This window comes from Populus alba, chromosome 19 (genome assembly GCF_005239225.2).
Source record: "Populus alba chromosome 19, ASM523922v2, whole genome shotgun sequence".
NCBI lineage: Eukaryota > Viridiplantae > Streptophyta > Magnoliopsida > Malpighiales > Salicaceae > Populus > Populus alba.
Window position 1 is genome coordinate 19,097,571 of NC_133302.1, and position 16,265 is coordinate 19,113,835.

Sequence of the window (16,265 nt, forward strand, 5' to 3'; positions counted from 1 at the left end):
AAATATTAATTTAAAGCAAAGAAAAAAATAAAAAAATTACTTTTTTTTTTTCAAAATCATTTTAAAAAAACAAAAACAAACAGGATAAAGAGGAACACAATGTAGTCATGAAAAAAATCCTTCGTCACAAAAATTACATAAACCATAAAAAAATATAAAGTAAAATGATACAATATTAAAGATGTCCATAACTAAAACAGTAATCCCAACTAATCTAATCACATCTAATACATCCACCTAGGGGCGAAACCAGAAAAAAAATTAAAGGGTGGCTAAAATGTTAGTTGTTTTATTATTTAAGCTAAATATATTAATATTATAAAGGGAGGGGCTAGAAAGAAAATTTATTGTAGGGCCCCGGTCCTGCTAGCCCTTCTTATCTCTGCTAGCCCATCCTGTCTCCGCCCTGCATCCACAACACTTAAACGATCTCATTATATTCAAGTTATATTTTATAAATGTAGATAGCAAAAATTAGTCAAATCTCATGCTTCACGTTCATTCAAAGATTCTTTTGTCACTTTAATCAGTTTCTTTCAAAGAATGATACTTGATGATACATATTTTGTTTTAAGTTTCTCACTTAAATTTTTTAGATTAATTAAACAATCACCGGTCAAATTTATTGACGATCAAGAGCCATCTGCTTCCTATTTACCACGACTATTATGCCAAGGAGAGGAAAAGGACGTGGTCGTTATCTGCAGCTAAAGTAATTAGCACTTGTTGCCTAATGTAAATCATGTTCCAAATAATGTAAAGTAATGCAATTTTATATAAAATGACGTGCATATTTAGTCCAATTCTTATTTAATTTTACTCTTTGGTTACCTTGCTGAAATCATATGATAAGCTTGCATGGATTCGTGAACTTTGTGCGCTTCTTCAATTTTTATTTCAAATTTAAAACATGGATTCGTCATATTTTTGCGAATTTGCTATTACTTATTGTTATTCCACCTTTTCTTCTTCTTTTTAGTGTAACACAATTCTTGCAAGCCATGCTTTGACCCAATTTTAACAAAGCCATGGCATTTTGTGAGCACTTGGTTAACAAATGATGATCCTACTCCACTTGACACGGCTCATGGGAGGACATTTTGGGACTATGGCGGCCATGAACCAATGCTTAAGACGACCAGAAAAAAATAGAGGCCTAGCTTCGTGAGCTTTTCATCCCAAGCTTACTTGTTTGGGTTAACTTTTTTTTAAAAAAAAAAAAGTGGTACGGGTGGTGGTTGGTTTGACCTACAAGTACATTTCTCAACCCATATTTTTATCAAAAACACATATAAGATACTTTATACTCCTTGATAAATTATACATGACCTCAAATAACCTAAAAATTGATCTAAAAGCCCAAAATAAACCTAAAAAAAAAAAAAAAAAACTTCCAAGGCTCATATTTACCATCTTAGACAATGAAAAAACCAAAAAAATACCTAGGTGAGACTCCCCTTATCAAATGAAATTCATTGACACAAAATTGACATTTTTCGTGGGCTAAATTGGGTTCTGTAAGTGTTGTTCAATTTTATTGAAGGCTTTTTCGCACTTCTCATTCCAAGTTCTAGGATTTTTTTTCCTCAATAGCTGGAAGATAGGCTAACATGTTGTTATTAGCTGGGATATAAAATGAGAAATATAGTTCAACCTCCTTAAGAATCCTTTCACCTCTTTCTCTATCTTAAGAGATGACATAGATTGAATGACTTTTACTTTATTAAGATCCACCTTTACCCCCTGTTACTTACCATGAATCCTAGCAATTTCACGAACTTAACTCCAAATAAACATTTTATAGAGTTAAACCTTAGTATATACCTCAGTCTCTCAAATAACTTCTTTAAAATCTAGACATGATTTTTTTTTTTAGACTTGGTAATTGTATCATTTACACACACCTTAATTTTCTTCTATATTATATCATGAAATAAAGTCACCATGGCCCTCTGGTAGGTGGCCCTTACATTTTTTAGCCTGAATGGCATCACCTTGTAATATGATGTCTTTTAAAGCGTGATAAAAGTTGTTTTTTCTTTATCTTCCAGAGCCATTTTTATCTGGTTGTATCCTGAGAAGCCATCTATGAAAAAATACATGGAACTATGTGCAACATTGTCGCCCAAAATACCTATATATAGCAAATAAAAGTCATCTTTGGGGCTAGCCATGTTTAAATCCCTAAAATTAACACAGACTATGATCTTTTTCTCCTTCTTTGGTACGACAACTACGTTAGATATTCATTATAGATATTTAACTACTTTTAAAAAACCAACATCTCAATGCTTTTCAATCTCTATCTTTGATCAGGATGTCAAGATGAGTTCTTCTCAACTTTTGTTTGATCGGTTTGTATCCTTCTATTAATGGTATTCTATGTACTATGATGTCCATATCCAAACTAGGCATATCCTTATAGGACTAGACAAAAACATATGTATATTCTTGTAGTAGGGTGATCATTTTCTACTCTATCTTCTAGAGTAAGTCTTATTTTTAGTTCCTTTTTAAATTGATCATTACCCATATTTATGATTTCTAGTTCTTCTATAGCGGGCTTTCAGGTATGTTCATGTTGCTCCATTAATTTTGTGAATTCCCTGATATCTTATTCATCCCCTTCGTCTTCTTCTTCTTCTTCTTCTTTTTCTATAGCTATTACATATTTGTTATGGTTTGGCCATTAATTCTTGGTGCAAGGTGTATTTGATGTTATGGAAGATCTGCTTTGAGGTTTCCTGAAAATGAAAATTGTTTAGTGTAAATACGCGAGTGAAAAAATATAAATGGAAGAAACAAATTGGAAAATACAATGATGTTATTATTTAGAAAAAAATAGGATTAATAACAAAGACAAGATCTAGTTGACATCCAATCCTTGTATGTCAACCAAGAAAAACAAAGCAAACAAAAGCAATAACAAATGCATTTTAAGACCAGCAATGCTAAGTTACATTTTAAAAACTAATAAAGCTTCCTTAGTCACTAAGTTTTGATACTTCTAACCCTTAGCCAACTTTCGCATGAAGGTCTTGGAAAAGACTTCTTCCAGAGCATACACAGTTAACTGCAGTAGAACTTCATCTTCCTTTCTGGACTCTGTCTTCTCATCATCCCCTTTGATCTTAACCTCATCCAAGGTGTTTATGTTTATAGTTGAGAGTTCTTGACCAAGGCTTTTCAATCCTTTATTAGGTTGCATTACATATGCAACTTTTAGGAATGAAACCCTAATGGGAAGGATTACTATCTCTTTCTCTTTCGGCTATATTTCCTCAATTCCAGCCATTCTTCTTTCTCTTCTCATACTAACAACCCATCTATAATACATTTTTTAGGCTTATATCTAAGCTCGAATCTTTGATCAACAAATTTGACCTTTATTAGATTGACTATTTCTAGCATTTCGACGTTAGGGTCACATTGAAATGGAATTCCATGTTTCAAGAAGCATTTAGCTATCATCTTTGCTACTTTTGAAACCCTTGGTATTTTTAAAAAGCATTCAACATTATGTTCTTAGGAACCCACTCGGTGTTTATAATTTTAAAAGCTTAGATGTACCATCCTTGCAATCTTCTACTTTTATGAATGGTCCAACCATGTTTTTTAAGGTTGGAAAGACGTGGTCGCATGGACAGATTTTGGACCTCGCATGTCTCAGAGGCTATATAGGATGCTTATATCAAACTCGTGATGTTCGAGTGTTTCGTGCGGTAGTTATAGTCAGGTGTGGAGAGCCGGATTAAGAAGATTCATGTTTTCATTACCACGCAAACTAGTAAATCCATTACGCTTATTTATGCAAAGAAAATGGTAAAATTTTGTTTTATAAGATAGTTTTTTTTAATTGTTGTACTATATGAAAATGTTTAACTAACAATAACTTCTTTTACAAGCTATGGTGCTTGGACATTGTAAACCCCCTATTATAATTTTTCAGGGTTATTAAAAGATGAGAAATTTAATCAATAGTAAAATGGGTTAAATTAAATTAAAAAAACCTAAATCAAGATAAAAATATTAAAAGTAATGAAATTAAAAGTTAATATTGTACTAAATTATTGAAAAGAAAAACATTTCTAAGGACAAAATGAATACGTAAGATCAAGAGAGGTCAATATTTAAATAACAAAAGGTTAGGAGTTTATGTACAAATGATAAAAAGGGGTGAGGATAAATGTGCAATTAATAAAATGATAGAACTATAAATATCATTCTATTTTCTCTCTTGGAGTGACTGGCAAGAGTAAGAAAGAGTTTAGAGAGAGGCCGAAGAGAAGATATATTGATGACAGAACATACGACAGTTATAACTCCACCTTTCACCGTTGGATCAAAACGATATTTGGATATGTTGTTCTTATCCATGTCATGTACATTTTCACTGGAGCGATTTCCTATATTAGTCTCCGTTTGAGAGATATTGAGGGAGGAAAATATCTAGGAAAATACACTTTTGAACAATCTTATTTGTTGTCTGTTTTCTCCTTCGGCCACCATTGGATTAGCCTATAATTGGAATATGTTGTTCTTCCTTATTCTTTCTAGATTCTGAACGGTGGAGATCATAAACAAACATTCGGTATAGAAGTTGTGCTTCTCACATAGTAGGTCTGCAAGTTTGAGGTCAGTTCAGTTAAACCCATATTTCTGAAAATTTCACCATTTGATGAAGTTGATATTTTGATATCTTATACTTATAATAATGCATTATAACTTGACAGTATGGATTGTTTGGAATATTATTCATTTGTTATTTATGGTTGATTGAAACTATTATCAAGGGTTGTGTTTAGAAGAATATTATTCAGAAAGTTTGTAAAATCGATAAGAATGTTTTATTTTGACGTTAAGAGGAATGATTGAAATAAATAAGATAAATTGGCTCTTATAAAGATATTTTTCTTTGACGCTCTTAAACAATATGTGATATGGCTAAAGGTTGAGATAAAAGAGAAAAAGATAAATTATGGATATTATGTGTAAATGGAAAGCTTGATGAATCTGGACATATTCATCTCCTGAATTTTGGAGAGAATTTGAGTAGGAGGATATGAGAGACTTAGGATTAAGTTTTTTCATATTAATTGTAGTTTTGGATGTTAGCTAACTAAGAAAATTGGTCTTGCTCAATACGGAGCTATAGAACCCCAGTTATGGGTCATCAACCGAGATTGGGTCGTGACAGACCTTGTAGGATAGTGTTTGTTAATGAGCAATTTTGACTATCTTAGAGGTAGAATTGGGTTCTCCTTCTTCAGAGAACTTGTAGCCTCGTGTATTAGCTTTCTAACAAGACTAATCTCGCTTGAAACGGAGTTCTATAATTCTAGATATAGTAAAAAATCTGATGAGTGTTTAGACAGTAACAGTTCAATGTCTAGGCAGTAACAGTTGGACAATAACAGTTTAATATGTAGACAATAACAGTTCAATGTCTAGACATTAACGGTTGGACAATAACAATTCAATGTCCAGGCAGTAACAGTTCAATGTCTAGATAATAACAGTAGACTTTCACGTGAATACTATACGTAAGAATATAAAAGAATTGAGTCATACGAACACTTGCACATTCAGATAATAACTCTGAAAATATCCATGTTATTATGAGGAAATGAATATGTATAGAAAGTAACATATGAGTAATGGATGAATATGGATTCTCTGTAATATCGGCTTGAAGGAATGATAACTATGGTTGAATAAAGGATAACAACATTAATAGGTGTAATGAGAAAAATGTAAGATATAAAGAAAGAAATGATCGAAAGAAAGATCTATTAGCTATTGATATGATTATTATAAAACATATCCTTGAATGAGAAAAATTTATGAGATGAGTCTGTGACTACAAGAGGGACCACTGGTATGGTGCAATAGCAGCAACATAAGAGAACGAGTAAAGCTTTTACTGCAGGTAGGTGACTTTTACCTTTCTTTTTAATAATGTTTAATAATGAAAATACTTTATCATGAATGTTATAGTATTGTGTTAATTCAAATGTCAGACTGTCAAATGCTTAAATGTTAACAATTGATTAGCTTCGACTAATGACATCTAAATAGATGACCGGGACAAACGAATAATTAGCTTCGGCTAATGGCATCCAAATGGATGACCAGGATAAATGAATAATTAGCTTTGGCTAATTGCATCCAAAGGGATGACAGGGACAAATAATTGATTAGCTTCGGCTAATGGCATCCGAATGAATAACCGGAACAAATGAATGATTAGCTTTGAAATAAATGATTAGCTTAGGTTAATTGCATCCAAAGGGATGACCGGGACAAACAATTGATTAGCTTTGGCTAATTACATCCGAATAGATGAGCGAGACTAACAATTGATTAGCTTCAGCTAATGGCATCTGAAGGGATGACCGGGACAAAGGAATGATTAGTTTTGGCTAATGGCATCCAAAGGGATGACCAGGACAAATGAATGATTAGCTTTGGCTGATGGCATTCGAAGGGGATGGCCGAGGTGAGTGAATGGTTAACCTCGACAAATGATGTTTTAAGAGGATGTTAGATTTAAGATTATCGTTGATTGTAAGAATTAGTACATTTATATGTACTACAAGTTGTGTATACCAAGAACATGAAGGAACTACAAATGCCACGCTTCAAACATGAGATAATGTTAATGCTTCATTAAACTGCCAGATCATTTTTATTTTTATTTTTATTTTTATTATTATTAAGTAATTGCATTCTTGTAATTGTTTTGTACTGTAGTAGGGACGTCACACCAACAAGATGCCTAGGAAACCTAATACACAAGAACCTACTTTTGCAAGGAATCATGTAATTGCATTCTAAATCATGATGTATTTTGTATGAATCAATGTACTAAATGTATAATTATTATTAGATCCTTTTGGTTTAAATTTGTGATGACTATTTGTAGGATAGAATACAAACTCATGTTTATGCATGTATATTTTAAATGTGAACTTCTAATCATGCAAACATAATATTATGAGTTTATGTAAGATTCACTTTTAAATGAAATGTTGATTGTTGTTGATGTATGGATTGTATATTGATGATATGAGGGAACATGTTTGCCAATTACCGACACGATGTGTGTCAAGTACAAAAAAAAAATTACTATTGTTTTGGGCATGAAAAGCTAGGTTGTTGCAGACTTGATCCAAGATCGATGGAGATTTTTGTTGAAACCCACATACAAAATGATGACTATCAAAAAGGGATGCAACATCTCGTGGATAGTTGAGCTCAGAAGTTTGTGGTAAGTTGGTTTATAACAATTTTTTTTCCTTAAGTTACTATTTTTTAAAATTTGATGAATTGTTTTTTTTTTTCAAGAAACATGCAAGACTCAGTTGCAGGAGAGATATAAGGATGATCATTTAACCCATTGAGAACTCGGTCTAGATTTGTGGTTAAAGGCTAGATTATTCGGTGGTCTCAATAAAAATCAGGTTTATAGTATCTTCAATATTAAGGCTAGGGATATATGAATAATCCGTAATGTATTGATCATTGGTTTCTTATAATCAGGATTGAACCAGAAATCTCCAACTATGTGAGTGATTGTTCGGGACAAGTTCAAATTTATATTTGAAAATTTTACTTGAAACCATTAAAAAATTATTTTATCTTTCCTGCTGGCAGTGAAACAAATCTGTAACCCCACCATGTTTTAAGGATACCTCGTGCACATCGATTTTTGGTCCATCTTTAAATTGATCCTTTCCACGTTTATTTAGTTATTTATTTATTTATTTATTTTATCATACTTTATTTGAATAGTGTCACATCCTCTTCTATATATTCCAATGTCGATCATACAAGTTCATAGTATATATCAAGCCTAAAAAATCTGGAGACAGTCTAGAGAAAATGCATGAGGCTGAAGGAAACCTGCATGGTGCTGAGCTACTTCAAGCTCAAGCTCATGTTTGGAATCACATCTTCAACTTCATAAACTCAATGTCTCTAAAATGTGCTATTCAACTAGGCATACCGGATGCTATCCATAATCATGGAAAACCCATGACCCTTTCTGAACTTGTCGCTGTCTTGCCCATTCACCCATCCAAAGCCCCTGGAGTCTATCGCCTCATGCGCATATTGGTCCATTCTGGTTTCTTTGCGACACAAAATGATAGTGGAGAGACTGAAGGAGAAGGCTATGTTCTCACCAATGCTTCTCAACTCCTTATCAAGGACAACCCTTTGAGTGTAACTCCATTCTTGCTAGCCATGCTTGATCCAATTTTAACACAACCATGGCATTATGTAAGCGCTTGGTTCCAAAATGATGTCTCTTCGTCATTCTGTACGGCCCATCAAAGGACATTTTGGGAGTTTGCCGGAAATGAAACAAAGCTCAATAATTTCTTTAATGAAGCTATGGCAAGTGATGCTCGATTGGTGTCGAGTGTGTTGGTAAATGAGTGCAAGGGAGTTTTCGAAGGGTTAAACTCGGTGGTTGATGTTGGGGGTGGCACTGGAACTGTGGCCAAGGCAATAGCTAAGGAATTCCAGCATTTGGATTGCACAGTCTTTGATCTCCCACATGTGGTAGCTGGTTTGGAGGGAAGTGAAAACTTGAAATATCTTGGTGGAGACATGTTCGAGGCAATTCCTCAAGCAGATGCAATTCTGCTGAAGGTGAAATGCCTTTTTTTTAACTGATCAAAACTGTATTACTAAGCATATATAACTCCAAAACTTTTAAAAAAACTATTGGTTAATTTCTTTCAGTTTAGACTATTAACACTTCTAACATGTTTTTGTTTCATTATTGATGACAATCAGTGGATTCTTCATGACTGGAATGACGAGGAATGTGTGAAAATACTCAAGCAATGCAAGGAGGCGATTAAGGGCCAAGGAGGAGGAGGAAAGGTGATTATCATAGATATGGTGGTGGAGAACAATAAAGAGGAAGAAGGGTCAACTGAGACACAGCTCTTCTTTGATATGCTGATGATGATCTTGGTCACAGGAAAAGAAAGAAACGAGAAAGAATGGGCTAAACTATTCACTGATGCTGGCTTCAGTCACTATAAGATCAACCCAGTTCTGGGTTTAAGATCTCTAATTGAAGTTTATCCTTGATAACCTAGCTCTTGATCACCCATGTATCATAATCTATGAAACACCGGAGGTCTGCAACTAATATTGTCTTGCTGCAAAATCATATGAAATAATGTCTCTAGATTGTCATGTATTAAACATATTGCCTTGTTGCAAAATCATAGTAAATAAATTAGTCTTTATAATAGATAATTTTTCTATTCAGACTAAATTTTTATTTAACACGAAAAGATATGTTAAATAAGGCTAAGCACTCATGCACTGATACAAGCACCTAGGTCTACCGGGCCAAAATAAGATGATTAAATATATTATTTTTTTAAATGTAGTAATGATAAGTTTTTAAAATGTATTTTTGCTTGAAAATATATCAAAATAATATTGTTTTAAAAAATTATTTTTTGATATTAGTACATCAAAACGATCTAAAAACACCCAAAAAAATTAATTTAAAGTAAAATAAAATAAAATCAAAAATATTTTTAAATATATATATATATATATATATATATATATATATATATATATATTATAGCCACATGAATGGTGGTGATTATAACCATGCTATTTTTAGATAGATTAGAGACTTTATAAGTATTTTTAATTTTATAATCAAACTTTAATAGCCAAGCGATCTAAGAATATCCTCTACCATCAATCTTTCTCGTATTAAATTAAATATAAATTATATGCATATTCAAGAAAAAGATCTGGTTCGGAAAAAAAAAAGATCTAAGAATAAATAATGCAAAACATAGAAGAAAAATAATTGAGGAGAGAAGCTAGAACCCTGGGTCCCAGGTTGCTTTATGGGGTATTTTCCTTTTTTAATGACTTTTAAGAAGAGGAAGAGGAAGAGGGAGTGCCACGTGTTCATAATAATATCCAGCTACCTAGATTAAAGATCAAACTTTAGTGTTGATACTAATTACATTATCCGCCGTGATGCCACGGTTATTTTTTATTTTTTGTAAACTTCTAATAGATTTTATGGATTCAATCAAGAACTTAATTGAAGAAAAATCAAGTTTGAAGACCTAATTTGGATCAATTCACAAGATTAAAATATTAGAGACACATTTAAAACTTTGAAAGATTAATTTAATTCAATTAGAAACTTGATTGAAAAAAATTTGAAATATAAAATTTAATTGAGGACCACATTAAAAAAATCTAAAATCTAAAATTAATTTGTAAAAAACACTTAAATTTAAAAGCACAATTGAAGAAGGCTAATGGTGAAAATACAAGGAATCCAAAATGATTAAAGTTGATTAGGAGCTTTATTGCAAAGTTGTTTCATAGACTAGTTGGTTTTACTATTTATTGTCTTATTCTCTTAAACATTAAAAAAAAAAAAAAAAAAAAAAAAAAAAAAAAAAAGAGGAGGCCTAAGTACCCATTTTTCAGCCATAATGTCTCTTTCATTCCTTCATTATACCATATAAATCTTATTTCAGCTTATACCTAGTATTTGAGCTTCACTCCACGCCAAAAACTCCAGCTATAATGTCACAAAAAAACAACTGTAGATTCTCTACCAAATACATTATTCAACATTGTTCTGTCAGCAAAAGCATCTCTAGTCCTTCCTTTGTCAGTTGCGAAGCAAGACAAGATTTTGTCCTTGACTCCAATAAATTGATAAGATCTATTCTTTAACATCAAGGTTTTTTTTAAAAAAAAAACAATATTTTTCCCAATAATTTAGGCTGGTGCAAACTAATAGAATTTTCAATCCAAAACTCTAACACAGACTTCATGTTAACCTGATTTGTTCATTCTGTTAAATATTTTATTTTATATATTTGATCTATTCACCTAGTCTATTTATTAACCTGATCTATTTATCGTTATCATAATTTTAAATATATCATCTCAGAAGAGATAGAAAATGACTTTTATTATCAATAATTTATTTTTATTGGACCTACTGAATTATAGCTGTCTTTAGTGAATTCTAACCCATATATTAAGAATATTTTTATGGCTCAGCGGTTGAAGAGATTTGTTTCCTTCCTCTTCATCCTGGGTTCAAATCTCATCGTGCACGCCTGTCACCCCCGCGGTGCCTTACATGCTCACTGGATGTGCAGGATATTCAGTGAGCCGTGGGATTAGTCATGGTACACACAAGCTGGCCCGGACACCCACGTGTGTGTATATATATATATATATTCTTTGTTGAAATATCACTTTCCCCACTTTTTAATTTTTTTCATGGAATGAAGTGATTTTCCGACATAGCTTTTAATTTCGTTTCCTTGATTTGGAACAGGAGGCTCAACCTGTACAATACTATTTTGCTCGTTTTTTAATGCATTGTTCACATAATTTTCTATGCACACCTAAGATGATAGTACTTATCACTAACATTTTCACCAGTAAAATATATGACACATCAATCAATAAGCAATCATCATCAACAATGATAAAATTTCCAACTCAACCTATTTTGGCATGCTTTTCAATGCATTTTTCATGTAATTTTCTATGCATACCAAGGACACTACTTGTCATCAACAATTTCACCAATAAAATGTGTGACACAAATTATAACATGACACATCAATTAATAAGCAACCATCACTGGTCAATGATTTACCATCTTGAGCAATAATTTTCTCTATCAATAATAAAATTGCTTTATAAGAAATTTTAAGACCTCAATGTATAAATATAACCAATTGCAAGCAAACAAGCCAAATCACAATTAAGCTTAAAAAATAATTTTTTTTATTATTAATATGAATATTCAAATCAATTTATATATATTTTAATTAAATTTATTAATTATAAAATTAATAATCATATACGCTTCTTCAATTTTTTATTTAAAATTTAAAACATTGAAAGCCAAGGCCTACGTTTTGGAGCATGATTGAATATTATCATTAAACTGAAGAGGACATTGAGGAAATTTGAGACCAAGAGGGTGGTTATTGTTTGATTCAGTATGGACTTGGAAGCAATGTTGTTAAAAAACCAAGTTGATTTTTAAAATTTTATAATTTTATGAGTTAACATATATCTAATGTGTTAAATCAAATTAAAACTCAAAAACTAATAAAATCAGTCAAACTCGTTTAAACTCGGTAAAATTAGACTAATTTTACGAGTTTGAAAAAAATATAAAATTGTGCATTCTGGTAACCTGGACCTTAACATTTTCATTATTTTAAATTTATATCTTGTAAAACTTGTGCAATTTGATAATCAATAGCTTGATTTTGACTATAATTATTATAATTGTTTTAACGATACGAGTTATTTGTGGATTTCATTTCCGTAAAATTAGAATATCTATTCATTCTTCATAATTTTTTATGTAAACTATTAGCATATCAATTAATATATTACTCTATTTTAGTTGGCAAATATATAAAATAAAAATTGTAAATTGACATACTTGACCTTTAGAGTAATTAATGTTAAATGATCTATCAAAATTTAAAGGCACTTATTTCTTGTAAATAATGAAGTAAGTGGGTCGATTTGTCTAAAAAGTAGAGGAATCAAAGTGAATAAAATAAAGATGTTTAGACTTTTCTATTGTTTATTTTATTTTTATTTTAATTGTGTTATATAGTTAATTACTACTTGATTGAAATTGTTAATATATAATTAGCTAAAATATTTTATTTATTATTTTACAATTCAAGTTTATATTATATATTTTGTATCATGTCAAATAAAATGTTTTTGACAACCTTGGTTTTGATTATGGCTATGCTATTTTTAGATAAATTAGTGAATTTATGAGTATTTAGTTTTTATAATCAAACTTTAATAGCCAAGCGATGTAAGAATATCCTCTGCCATCGATCTTTCTCGTATTAAATTAAATATAAGTTATATGCATATTCAAGAAAAAGATCAGGTTCGGAAAAAAAAAAATGTTCTAAGAATAAATAAAATAATACAAAACATAGAAGAAAAATAATTGAGGGGAGAAGCAAGAACCCTGGGTCCCAGGTTGATTTATGGGGTATTTTCCTTTTTTAATGACTTTTAAGAAGAGGAAGAGGAAGAGGAAGAGAGAGTGCCACGTGTGCATTTTAATTTCCAGCTACCTAGATTCAAGATCAAACTTTAGTGTTGATATTATGACGTCAAGTCATCCCCATCCAATGTAATGTCAACTCCAGACTTGACAAGATAAACGATGTCGGATATCCTGTTATTTTAAAAAAAAAAAAAACAAAGAAAAATGGAATGCATTGACAAGATGAAAGGGATTTTAATTAAGATATTTTTATTTATCTTTATTTGAAATCGTTCAGATATATTTTTTAGGTTATAATTGCTTTTGATTTTTATTAAATAGAAAATAATAAATTATACTAGTAAATTATTTTATTTTAATAAAATTTAAATTATTATTCATATTAAAAAAGTTATTGTCATGTAATTAAATAAAGACTCTTCATGTTATTTTTCTTAGTAAAATAATTATAAAATTATATGCATTTATAAAATATTAAAAGAAATTGTTAACTCTAACTAGAAATTAAATAAGTTAGCTTATGAATAGATGAATATCAAGATACATCATCCATGCTACATGGGTCCCTGTAAAATTTTTCATTTGATTATATAATAATAATAATAATCACTACAAGATTTCACAGTTTTACCGACGGAAATATTCCGTCGGTGTGTGATAGAACTTTCATCGGTAAAGTATTTACCGACTATATTACCGACGGAATACTCCCGTCGGAATACCTTTTGTCGGTGATTCCACATTCCGTTGCTATATCGGTCGGAAATACAAAAAAAACTTTTACCGACGGACCGTGCGCGCAAAAAAAAAAGTTTCCCGCTTGGAATATACCGACGGAATATTTTCCGTCGGTGTTATAAAAATACCGACGGACAAACTCCGTCGGCAAAAGTGTCGGTGATATTTTATACCGACCGAATATATTCGTCGGTAAATACGTCGGTAAATTTATACCGACGGATTTGTTCCGTCGGTGATGGTCGGTGACGGTGGCAGGCACTGTCCAATGCCGACGGAATTTTTCCGTCGGTAAATCCCTGTGTAATTTTTTTAAAATTTTTTTTTAATTATTTTGAAAAAATAATATAAATTAATGGTAATACAAACCAATTATGCAAATAAAATTTATATTAAGCAACAAAAACTCAAAGTGAAATAATATTCATTACAAAATGAATGTGTTTCAAAAAAACATTAAACAAAATTTTAAATGTAAATAATGTTTATTAAAAATTAATATAAAGGTGAAGGAGGAGGAGGATGGGGGTTAGGCAGCCAAAAAGGATTAGGCGCACATGTTCCACCTTGTGTCATGTTCATGACCATTTGCCGAAGCTCTTCAGAGGCCGCTCTTTGTTGTTCAGACTCTGCTCTGTGTTGTTCATTCGTCAATCTTTGCTCTTCTTTGAGTTGTGTGTATGCCTCTGATAGGTGGTCGCACCTTTGCTGCAAGGCCACAAACTCCTTAGATTGGGAGCTCGATACAGATTGGGAGCTCCCAGCGGTTGAAGCAGTACCGGTCGACCGCAAGTTGGCCGCGGTAGTGTTGGAGAGCCCGTAAACCCGATTTTTATCGGGTCCACCTGACGATCCAGCCTCCATCCACAAATTCGGATCGAATTCTGGATGAGTCGATGGATCGTCCCCGTATCTCTCCCTCAACCGATTATTATAGGTCTCCTGAAAAAAAAATCATCATATTCAATTCAATAAACATAATAATAACTTACAAAATAAAATGGTTGAACAAACATACGTTACGTGTGCGTTGTAACAGCTCCATAGGGCTCGGCTGACGTCCAAGAGACGTAGCCTATAATGAAAAAAATGTATTAACAACAAATTAATTGAACGATATATTTCATTTAAATTAATCTTACCATCCGTTTCGCATGTGCAGAAAACGGAACGGAGCCGCCGGTGTGCGTTGTCACCGAGCCATGAATTGGCCGATTCCGGTTGCCAGCACCGGACTGTGAGCGTCGAGTGAACCGCTCAGACGTCACGTGCTGAAGATAGTGCGGCCATATATCTTCCAGGATGTATATTGGTTTGAAATCCCTCCAAACCGCAACATCGTTCCAGCCTTGGAACCCCTTATCCCTCGCTGTTTTTTTTGCTTTTTTCTAGGTGTCATACCAAAAATCACGCAACCTAATTCACGCACGAAAAAATTACATTTCGAAACATAAATAATTATGTAAAAAAAAGTCGTATTGTTTTCGATGTTACCTAATTGCCGCGTGATTTTCCCACACCCTCCTCACAACAGTGTCATGTTCATCGTCCCAGTAGAATCGATGTTGTATATAAGAAAATAATTTTTTAAAATGTTAATAATTTATTTACAATTATAACTAGAATTTATTAGAAATAAGCTGAAAATTATATATTAACACGAACCTCAAATCGACGAAACCATGCATTGATTTGAGGCATCCATTTAGGATGTCTGGATATCTGACTCCATTGAAACAATGGAATCTCCATCGACGCTTTAAATGCCGATGATATTACTCGGGCGGCCTCAATGTTTGTGAACCTGAAAAGAAATGAAATTAATTTGTGATTACTTCATAAATTATGTTTTAAATTTGTTTTTTTTATATAAAAAAAACTAAAACCTTAACAAACTTACATTGAAAGATCGTCCTTCCACTATGCCTCGTACTGGCGGGTAAATTGATTCCGCTTCGAAACATCGCTGGAAGAGGCAGCATCGGTTGACGGCGCAGGTGGTGTAGGTGCCTCTTCTTGAGAGGCACCTAAGGAAACATCATCATCGCTGCTAGACGAACTTGATTCAACTGGACGTGAACAACCAGCTCTGGTTTTCATTCTGCGCATCTAAACAATTTTATATTAATAATTGTATAATAAAATTCAAATGTTAAAAAAAAATCGGCAGTATCTCCCCTATACTGGATACTACCCAAATCCACAAACTTGCAAATATTAACAATAGTCACAACCAATTGAACTAATCTATACTAATTATTCCAACATATTCAACTATCAATCCTAAGATAAATTCAACGTTAACAATTACAATTCACAAATTAATCAATAATTATATTCAAAAAAATAAAAAATATGACAACTTGTCGGTAAATCAGAACACGGATGTTGTGACCACAAAACTTCAAGAAATACAACTTGTTGTGCTGAGATG

The 16,265-nt window shown here is 32.1% G+C and overlaps 1 protein-coding gene across 1 annotated transcript; it reads left to right on the forward strand.

Moving 5' to 3' along the window:
• Positions 1-7,848: 7,848 nt before the first annotated feature.
• On the forward strand, positions 7,849-9,279 carry LOC118056660 (trans-resveratrol di-O-methyltransferase). The gene is made up of 2 exons (XM_035068935.2): positions 7,849-8,658; positions 8,806-9,279. Exons 1-2 carry the CDS (start codon positions 7,885-7,887, stop codon positions 9,106-9,108), a joined length of 1,077 nt encoding a protein of 358 aa, XP_034924826.1. The 5' UTR covers positions 7,849-7,884; the 3' UTR covers positions 9,109-9,279.
• Positions 9,280-16,265: the final 6,986 nt, after the last annotated feature.

Bases quoted from the DNA above. Each gene is read 5' to 3' on its own strand.
- LOC118056660 (XM_035068935.2), top strand. From the start codon at position 7,885: ATGCATGAGGCTGAAGGAAACCTGCATGGTGCTGAGCTACTTCAAGCT. The intron at 8,659-8,805 runs GTGAAATGCCTT...GATGACAATCAG, and splicing joins CAGATGCAATTCTGCTGAAG to TGGATTCTTCATGACTGGAA.